The sequence below is a fragment of the Neolamprologus multifasciatus genome, chromosome 17 (genome assembly GCF_963576455.1).
Source record: "Neolamprologus multifasciatus chromosome 17, fNeoMul1.2, whole genome shotgun sequence".
NCBI lineage: Eukaryota > Metazoa > Chordata > Actinopteri > Cichliformes > Cichlidae > Neolamprologus > Neolamprologus multifasciatus.
Window position 1 is genome coordinate 10367961 of NC_140455.1, and position 10640 is coordinate 10378600.

The 10640-nt window shown below is 39.7% G+C and overlaps 1 protein-coding gene across 2 annotated transcripts; it reads right to left on the minus strand.

The window, feature by feature from the left end:
- Positions 1-3687: 3687 nt before the first annotated feature.
- On the minus strand, positions 3688-10161 carry LOC146498967 (regulator of G-protein signaling 21-like). Of its 2 annotated transcripts, none has more exons than XM_085137853.1 (5): positions 9450-10161; positions 9092-9151; positions 8725-8789; positions 8407-8573; positions 3688-8239 (listed from the first exon to the last, which is right to left on the minus strand). In XM_085137853.1, exons 1-5 carry the CDS (start codon positions 9527-9529, stop codon positions 8051-8053), a joined length of 561 nt encoding a protein of 186 aa, XP_084993979.1. In that variant the 5' UTR covers positions 9530-10161; the 3' UTR covers positions 3688-8050. The 2 variants fall into 2 exon arrangements, with proteins under 2 accessions (XP_084993979.1, XP_084993980.1); XM_085137854.1 differs by having other exon boundaries at positions 8725-8786; positions 9450-9665.
- Positions 10162-10640: the final 479 nt, after the last annotated feature.

Here is a 10640-nt window from a genome sequence, read left to right on the forward strand (position 1 = left end):
CATAGGGCTAGCAACATCAAATTCTTAAATGGACTTAATTGGGTTAATTCACTTAACTATATGTAATTAATGGGTCAAACTATTTTTGGATGTGTATTAGATTTAGCTACACGCAGAATAAATACTCTGTTTCTATGAAAAGAACTCCAGTCTGTAAGCTAATGCTATTCCAGCTTTCAGGGGCTAGGTTTTGACTACGTTACTGATATTATTGAAAGGACATTGTGTTCTTGTTACCAAACATGCCAGTCATGTTTAAACCTGCCTATCCTTGTACACGCATTCTGTTGATTTGCATATTTTGGCACAAGTAGCCAGGTGTCATATAAAGAAGATGAGTAACTGTTTTGCTAAACCTGCAGGCCCGGTTTTTATATACAGTCAAAGAGTAACCCATACCACCTTCACGTGGCACTAACCCTGCCATCTTTCCACTCGCTTGTTGTTTGTACCGATCAAGTAGGAGAAGTGCAAAAATAATGTGATGGTCCACTTGGTTCAACCATCTGGACAACATCTATCACGTTTTAAAAACGACTGCTTGTAAAAGTCACCTGTTCAGCTTAGTGAACCCTTTGTTCTGGGAACTTGAGTTGAAAGTGACATCACAACCCAGAAAGCCTACAAGAACGTTTCTGCCATTGAACGGGATGCACGTATGTAAAAATCCTCACATTTTGTCCCCCAGTATTGGCAGCATTTGCAACTGCGTCACCTGCTGTGTACTGTTGTGATAATCGCTGGCCTCCCTCCTTCTCTCTCAGCTCTGCAGGGTGAAAACACTGGTGTTCGCCTCACATGTTTATTATGATGTGCAGACAGTGTATAAGCAGCTGTCTGTCTAGAAGTGGATGAAGCGCAGGGCCAAGTTTCCATTAAGGCGCGAGTTGTGTCCAAAGGGGGCTTACGCAGAAGAAGGTGATTCCCAGCACCAGTTTGCAGAGTTTGTCCTCTTTGTGTTTGGACTTTACAGTTGCACTCATTAACCCTTCCAGGTGATTTTCTTTCGTGCTTTATGGCTTGTCGAGCCAAGTGCCAACAGCCATCCTAAAGTTAGCATGGAGCTCCAAACCCTTAACGAAAGATTTGCTCCAGACCATAGGGGGGAAAAAAATCCCTAAGAGCCATTCTGGCTGCATCACACGCACTCGTTCCATTCTGCAAACTAACACAAGCTACTATCACCTTTATTTCAAAGCTAGTTTGTCTGCTCTGAAGCACGTGATACTGGTTAATCCTACGTGCTAGGAGAAGCTGATTAATTATTGAAATGAATCGTCAAAAAATTATATCATTAGTAAATTGCAGGCTATTTATCATGAATTAGCACACAAAGAAAACACAGATATATATATATATATATATATATATATATATATATGTATTTGTACGAGAGACTCTCCTTTATTCTTCACTGGGCATGAGGATACATACATTGTTGAGCACTATTCACAAGTAAGTGTCATTTCTCCTAGTTACATAATCTAAAGAGGCTGCTTTAGTATCTCAGATGAGGAATTGATAAATCTTTTTTTTTTTCTTCAGGCTGATGCCTCCGCAGAGCCAGTTCCGCTTTACTGACTTTTAACAGTCAGCCCATATAACAGAGAACCAATCATTCAAGCGTTGGAGTTACGTAGCACAAGTGTTGTAATTTCCACAGGACACAATGCATTTGCTTTGGGATTATGGGTGTAGCTAACACCAGTATCAGCAAATATTAGCCTTCTAAACCATCGGGCTATTTTCGTGATGTAAAATGGACAAGAAATAAACAAAAGGTCTTGGACTTGCTTTGGTATTGAGTTTATCATCCTTGTGTCAAAGACTACGTGAAAATGTCTGGTGGCACGAGCTTTCTATCATTTTCTGCACATACCAAGAAATGCCAGTGTGCTTACCCATGTGGGTATGTACTGTGGAACTGGGGTACTGTGACACAAGAGATCACAAGGTCAAAAAAAACAAGTGCCCTCTATAGCATGACTGGTGGAGTGTGTTATCTGCGGAGCATCCTGTGAGTGTCTGTCTATGCCCTTGTTTAGACACTGGATGTGTAATATTGCTGCCTTAAATCCCACTGATGTCATCCTGCCTTTTAAGCAGGTACATTTTATGTTAATGTTCCTCGTGGATTCAGAGAGACAGATGTCCAAGAATGGAAAGTACATAAAATGGCACATGAGGTCATAGTGTATGCTCACTGAGTGCTCACTGAACACATAATGTAGCAATGTGTGCTATCCTTTGTGCAGCCAGACCTGAGCTGGGTGATTTGAATACTTTATTGGCATTTGGTGTGACAAAGTAAGACTATTGCCGCAACTTTTTATTAAGACGGGTTAAGATGCCATCAGATTAACAGAAAGGAGAGGTAATGGTCTTGTGAAGTCCCCAACTTTAGGGCTCATCTTGAGTATACTTGAGTATACAAGTGAAAGCGAAAGGTTCTGCATTGTCACTTATCTCTGACCCCTATTTCCTGTATTTTTCTGTATCAGCAAAGCTAAGACGAGAATAGTATATACTGTCTATTTATGCTGTCTGCTGTGCCCTGGGATAGCAAAAACCTCTCCATGGCAACTGATTCTGCTATGTTGTTGTTTTGGCATATTAACAGGAAGTACAGGTTGCTGGCTTACTCATAACAGTGATCCTGTCCAAGTGAAAAAAATAAACAGTGGTGCATACTGGCAGCCTGTTTCATTAGCACAAGCATTTTGCTCTAAATTTGCCTCCATAATTGCTAACTCGGTGGCTTGAGACTCAGGTCCTGGCACATCTTACACAAAGGCTCGGAAGGTTTTGTGTCAGGTGGGTTGACAGAAGATGCCAATTTCAGCACATTCTACTATGGAAAGCTGTTCATTGTATTTTTATCGTCATTATTTATTCATTTGTTTATCATGCGGACATATTTAAGTCTCGGAGTCATAAAAGTCGTAGCTGGTCACTGGCAGCAGAGGATGATAAATTTCATGGGTCCACAGGGGCAGTACGGGCAGTCAACAACATAGAGGACAGCACTAACCCATAAAAACTCTGAAAGAAATACAAGAGGACATGATATTGTTCAAGAGGCAGACAGAGCCAGCAACAATTCATTGTGGCACCAATACAATAAACACAAAAGCCGTTTGTTTATATAGTGGAGGCCAGTACAGAGTCAGGGCAAATGAGTAAAAACTACACCTAATCTAATCTGCATCTACAATAAATACCCACATATGCAGATGATGTCACCTACATAGTAACAGCTTTTATTTTGCATCTTCAATTGTTCAGTCAATCACTTTTCTCTCAACACCACAGTAATAACCATAAAGTATGAAGCTGAAACATGAACACCACCAGTTTGTTGTCTTCAACTTTTAGCTGTTAGTTACAGCGTGTAACTCTGGAGCTTTCTTCGATTTCATCTTGGGTATGATTATAGGCACTATAAAAGGCACAATAAGTCACAGATGTCAAAAGACCTCTAAAAAGATGCCGTACTAGAATGTGGATTGCCCTTTACGCTAAATTTTAGTGTCTTTACACAAGAAACGCTTTAGTCAGTTTGTCAGAAATGGCATCTTTCTTCTAGTCATGTATAATATCCTTAGAGGCTTAAGTCAAAGGCGTCACTGCCAACTTAAAGCTCTTACATTTATTTCTGACAATGCAAAACACACAAATTAGTTACACAAGTTGGATTTAGTTTTGGTTCTAAATATCAAAAATTGTTGGTATGAACTCTAAGCTGTCTCACATCTGCAATCCTTAGCAGTGGTACTGTACAGATTGCACTCTAAGCAAATGCATATTAGGACATGCAGTAGCAAAAATATAAGTGACTCTTAATTTAAGCGAAAACAGTCCTGATGCTTCCAAGTAAATATTGGCAGGGTTTCTCTCGGAGGTTTTACAGTACTGTTTTTTGTCCACTTAAGACTAATGAAGAAATGACTGATGTATTATTTTCTTCGGTCCTCAAACAGCCAGCCTTCACAAGCATTTGTAGATATGGCCAATTTTTATTTATTTATTTATTTTTTACCTTGTTTGCAATAGGTTTCCCAGTAAATCCTAAAGCTTTTCAAATTTCATGCCAAGGTTTTGCATATTGGAAAATATGTCATGTCAAGGGGAAGCTCAAAAGCAACCAATATCTAACACAACAAGAGCCATAATATATGCACATGTGACTGTGACTGCAATATGCCTTATTTCACTCTTATTGACCAACCATTCTTGACCTGAGTGGCACTCTTTTATTCAGGGAAACTCAATATTTGCAGTGTGAACTGTGTGACTAGCTGTTGTCAATGAGAAAACATTAAATAGTTACATTACCCATTTGACAATTTCTTTAAAATCTTTTTTTATTGTGTGCTGTATTTAGCTGAAATCCTAGCTACAGCGACGCTCATCAATACTAACATTTTTTAGCTACGTTTTCAAAATTACATTTTCACTGTTGGCTAATTTAGCTGTTTTTCAATCCTTTTATTGGAAACTACAAACAATATTGATCGGTAGTGTTTTGGATGTGAAATGTAAGATGTGGCCAAAGTTGTGTAATGAATTCATACTCTGCAATGGCAGACATGTACTGTATTGGGAAGTCAGACAGACAGTGCATGCAAAATGCACTGTGTGTAGAAATGAAGGCTGCACCCTTAGCATTGATGTTAGTCAAAAGTTACAAGAAATTATTAACACATGCTGCACAGTACCGATATTTTTGCACCATGTTACCGAAAAAAAAAAAAATTCCCCCCATTGTGAGGCATTGTCCTTATAGTGTTGACATGCCCACATGAAGGTGCACTTTGCCAGCTGAGCCCAGTCCAACAGTGTATTTGTGAAACAAGCACATAATTAAGTTGACAACAGTGTTGATGGGGGTGCATTTTAATCAAAGACTGTACCACAGCAAATCACCTGCTGCTGTGTTGACAAGCGTCCTGTCCTCAACCACGCAAACCCTGTTGCTGCTTGTGTTTAAGCATGCAGATGATCTTCAAAGGAGACCAAAACAGTTAGCATTGCTTTGGTGGCCTTCTTTGCTTTAGTGTACAACTGCTCTCCAAAAAGGTGTTTTAATTGTTACTTTGTAAACTTTGTAGAGCAGGTAATAATTTAAATTCCATTGGCTAATGTGGTAACATGCCACATGTGAGCTTTATAATGCATTACTGCCTGTTCATTAGACCTTGGAGGAATGAAACAGAGAGAAACTTGACCTAAGGCACTGCCAACATTAGATTTTGCACCTTTAAGTGGTGCAAACATACCACATAATAATCCAGGACTGAAAAAAAATCAGGCGATGCAAGTCCTTGAATGGCCACTTGATGTTGGCCTATAAGGCTGTATAGAAAAGACTGACATAGATTCCAGTTCTGAAAAGTGAACCCAGTGTGGAAATACTTGAAACTGTGATGGTTATAGCCAGCAGAGAGCAAATCCTCTATATAGAATTTTCTTTTTCTTTTTTTTAAGTTCATTTGTGTAGAAATCTATAATATGATATCTTGCTCTGCAGTAACTAAAAACTATATAAAAAAACAAACCCTGATGAGATTGTGGTCTTTTTGGATTGTCTCAAGTCATAATCAATAAAACATGAAGTTAATTTTGTATATTATAATCAGAAAATCATACAAGGGCTAATTAGACCATTAAATCATCAGAAAAGTAGTTACAGTTACATTTTATTACTTAAAACTCAAAGTTTGCATTATTATGGGTTCACTTTCTCTCCCTATTATGGTCTCTTTTTGCTGTAAAAAAAAAAAAAAAAATCAAGATAGTGATGGCCATAAAGCTAAAATTGAGTATATTAAATGCCTGCGTTACTTGAAGGTGGCTCACACTATCGTTTTATCGAGTCTGTGCATCAAGTCCAGTGTGAAGATACTGAAAAATTATAATTTTGGCACAGAATTCTTTAAAATTACCACAAAAAAAGTTTGTAATGATTGTGTATTTTATTGTGTATTGTGTGAATATCATGCCACATCTTCAGCCTTTGTGAGCCTTGTTAATCTGCTCCACTGACGCCTGTTCAGCTGCACTACATTCCAGGAAGGAACAGAGAAGGTACAAAGTCAGGCAGAGAAAATCTCATTTCTCACAATGTCTGATTTCACAAGAAACTGGAAGTTCGTGCCTTCCTGTTTCTGAAACAGCACGTATCTGTTACGAGCTTAATTTTCAAGACACCAGATGCCTTTCAGTGATTGCAAAAAGAGGATAGCAGGACACTGCAAGAAATCAATATTAATATTATTAATAATATTGGTCCAATATCTTAAGAGTATTTTTTTTCTAATGTCATTTCATAAACTAAAATTAAAACTGGAAGTTAACACTCGTTGTGATCTTTGAAAGGATTTTGTTAAGCGAATGAGCTTAATCTGTACTTAAGTACATACATTCCCACGCATATATGTTTGCATGCAAAGGTTTGCATATGTCTGTTATAACATAAAACCCACAACCACATGCAAACATCCCATTTTTTTTGAATGAAATGCATTAAGAACGGTTTCACTCTAAGCATCTTGAAGCCTTCTATAAATAAACCACAAAACTGTAATCAGAATTCTAAAAGTGACATTGTGAGTGAGAAGAACCTACACCACAGGGTGGTGAACACTGAAAAGTTCACTTAGTTGCAGGTAGGCAATTAAAATAATGTAAATGTGGTTCAATGTAATAATTTAATGTAATTCAAATCACTAACAAGTTTAACAAGTACTTAAACACTGCAGCAAACTTTGTACTCAAATGGTGACAATGAAAAATAAATAACACAACATTGAACTTTTTAAGTTAACTTAACTATCAGCTCCCTAAGAGTACATTCACACAGTGCGCTTTGGACATCAGCAATCAGGCCTATTCTCATGGTATAAAAGGAGTTTTGACATCCCGGCATGCAATGTGAGACATCCTACTTCTATAATCATTCCACGCCAGAAAACTTAAATAAACAAAATCACAATTCATGACATTTCAGCGTTGTAAGGACTCTGCTTAGATTTTAGTCTTTACGCGCTGCGTCATTAGGCTAGACGTCAGCGGCTAGAAACGGCAAGTTCAGATCCCACACAAAAAATATACATGATTAGGCTTCTCGCAATCACAAAACTATACCATTAATAGTTATTTTTATTGAAACAAACTATTTTTACTTTTTGTAGTTTCAAAACAACCCTAAAGGATATTAAATATTGGCACAAAATAACCCCTATAGAAAGCTTAAACTAAAAAAACCCTAAATCATCAGTTTTTCAAACCCCATATCGGTGCAATCTACATTATTAAAAAAAAAACCAAAACAGAAAGTGTTCATGAGTGGCTCTTGTTAGGTTGCCTTCTGCATGCTTTTACTGATGATGGCTTATCAGTGTTAAATCTATAGATTTGTTGTCTTCCTTGGTGCTGTCATCCTGTAACTGGGCGGCTCTTTTCATGACAGCTTATTCTAAATCAGTGACGGTTGAAAACACTACATCTAAAATACTCGCTCTCTTTCCCTCTTTCTCTCAAAAACACGCATGCACACACGCATACACGCAGTTTCTCAAGTGTGACCGTGACATGTTACATCCTCTATCCTTATCTGCATAGGAAACACGTGTCCAAAAAAGGCCAAAGGGCGTCTACTGAATGGTTTGCTTACGCAGCTCTACAGTCAGACCGAGAGGCAACCAGCCCGCTGATTCATTCACTGTCAAAAGTGCGCACACAAACTCATGATCCAGTGCGAAAATGCACACTAAGTGCTTGATATTGAGAAATCTGCCTGTGCTTCTCATTCTTACATAGTCCTCAGGTGTGTGATGCTAAGTGTGAGGTGGCAGGGAGTAGGGGGGAGATACTTCCGTGACGGGGCTTGAGGGCTGATTCTGGACACTGAGGAACAAGACCTCTGCACGCGTGTGCTGCGCCGGTTGGCCCTTCTTCCATCTTTGTCGTCAGTCCTTCCACCTGAAGGAGCTCAAACATTCCAGTTATGGGTTTTATGTCCTTTCTCTCCCCTCCTCTGGCCATGCTTTCATCCCTTCATGGCGTCGGCGGCGAGGCTCTCCAGAAGAGTTCTATAAATGTCCGAGCGGAGGAACCGCGGGTACGAGTCTCTTTCCATCAACCCGTAAACGATCTTCTGAGCGTCGTCAAAGCAGTGCATGGTGGGAGTCTTGACGTTCCTTTTGATCTGCTCTCGGGTGTGATAGTCGATGTTGATCTGGAATGAAGCACAAAGATAGGAATGAGGGGATTTGAGCCAAGAGCAAAAGATGTGAGATTCAACATTTCAGCTGGCACTTCTCTCCTCTTTCAGAGGACTGCTTGCACTGACATATAAAGACAATATGTAAGGGAAACGGTGTCTGTGTGTGACTCTGAAGTTACCTCTTTAGGCGATTCTGCTTTAATGAACTGCTCATAAATCTTCTTGGCTCTTGAGGACATTCGGAATGAAGACTTGATCTTTTTGTAGTCCTCACACGTGAGCCAGAACTCAATGTTCTCGTCGCTGTATTCGGACTTGAGAAAGTTGCGAAAAGTAGCCAGTCCATCTGAGGTGAAGCAAATAAAACAGCCCATTTTCAGCTTTTATTTAAAACAAAAAAAGAAGAAAAACCCAAATCAGTCTGCCCAAACTGTCATTCTTACAAACACAATATTGTCTTAGCAGCATTCTCACTCTCGGGGGGAAAAGGAACCTACATTTAGACTCGAGAAGCTTTTCCAGTGACTGTGACCATTGTTGGGTATCTTCTAAACTTAGCCTGCTGGGAGAGAATGCAAGTTGGATTACTTAACAGAATCAAATTTGAGCAAAGCGAAGCTGTAAAGGGTGCGAGTCACAGAGAAGCACACTCATTAAGAAAGCATAGCAGATGGGCTTATCGAATTCAGACAAAAATGCCGAACCCTGGGATATGCCGGGTTGGTGTGCGTGCTGTGCCAAAGCAAACATGGGTGTCTCAGGATCATTTGAATCCTTTCAATGATGCCATAGATGGAAATCATAGGCGCAGGCTGGCTATTTTAAAACTGAAATGTATGCAAAACACTCCATAAGTCTCCTTACCTCTCAGAGCTGGAGGAGTGAGAGAACATGCACTGGAGTCGGCACATAAAGTTCTTTCCACTGTGTAGGGAATAAAAAATATATGAATATATCCCTGTTGCCTTTATTGCTGTTCGATTAGCTTCCAATGAATGCGTCAAAGAATGTTAGGAGTGCTGGTGTTTAGAAAAGACAGTGACTGGTGCCGTTATATAAGATGAATGGCTATTTTCAGAGATAGTATGAAGTATTTTTAACATATTTTTTTATGTCACCACACTATTTGCTATTAAACAGCTCGAGATTTTCTCGTCAAGCTCCAAGTCAGCACATTTACTGGAAACTCCAGCTCAGCGTTAAAGTCAAAAGTTTCACTCACATGTTTTTGTTTCTCTTCCTGTCATCTCTGTCCATGATGAAGCGCTGTGTGTTGGGTGGTTCGACGATTAAGCTTGGCATTGTTTTATTAAGTCCACTCTCGCGGGCTCTCGGTCCTGGTCATGCTGTGGCTGAGAGACACTGAGGAGGATTCCCCCTGCAATGCAGCTTTTTATACCAAGGTTTCCTGTTGGCGGTCTGGGGTTGATGGGATACATCAGAAGCTCAAACTAAAGAGGAAGCACCCCTTCCTTCCCTCCCTCTCCTCCTCCTCCTACCTCACAGTTAGAAACAACACATACTCACTCGGTGCTTTGCATGCGTGTCTCCCTTCCTCGGCTTGATGCCTTACTCCCTATTATGTCTCTGCTTCTTTTCCTTCCCTTCTGCTGTTGCTGCTCCTTCCCGCCTCCTAACTGGACTAGCCAAACAAACAGCACTCTCTGTGGCTGAAAGCTTGCTGTGTTCCCATTATTTTTAGTCTGCCAGCACAGATGCAAATGACAGCAACAGTGACTTTGATAGGCAAATCGTGACCTTCGCACGCTGTTTGTGTAGTGAGTCCATTAAATGGGATGTAAAAGAGAAGGCGGTTGAAATCAAATATCGGGATTGTCCTTCTGTCTTTCATGTTTAACATTTTTTGATCCCAAAAAAGGGAAATTCGTCAAGATGTGGTAGAAATGTGCACAACACAAGGCTACAGTCATGAGTAAAAAAGAGGAAACAGCAAATTGATTGCAACAGAGAGGCTCCGCAAGGCTACAGGAAGCCAGAAAGACTGTCAGAACATCATATCCTGACCACTCTCATCTTTCAGCTGCAGAGTTATTACTTGATTATTGAAGCCTTCCACCATCGTCAAACTGCAGGCGGAAATCCTTATATGGTGGCTAAAACTAGTGTAAAAGGCGGAAAAAAAGTTGCAGCTTTAATCCAATGCCAAATATCTCCAGAAAATATAGAAGGGTTTGGAAGTGCCTAAAAAAAAAGAGGGTATTCTGTCAGCCCCCACATCAAGCACGATTTGTAGACTACAAAAAGAATTAAAAAAGAAAGAAAAGAAACGTACAGTTAAATTTTAGGCATATTTTGCCGTTAAAATGAAGAAAGTGTAACATCAACCCACACAAAAGGTAGACATCCAGCAAAGTCAAGTACTATGATAATGAGCATGATTTCATTGCCAATG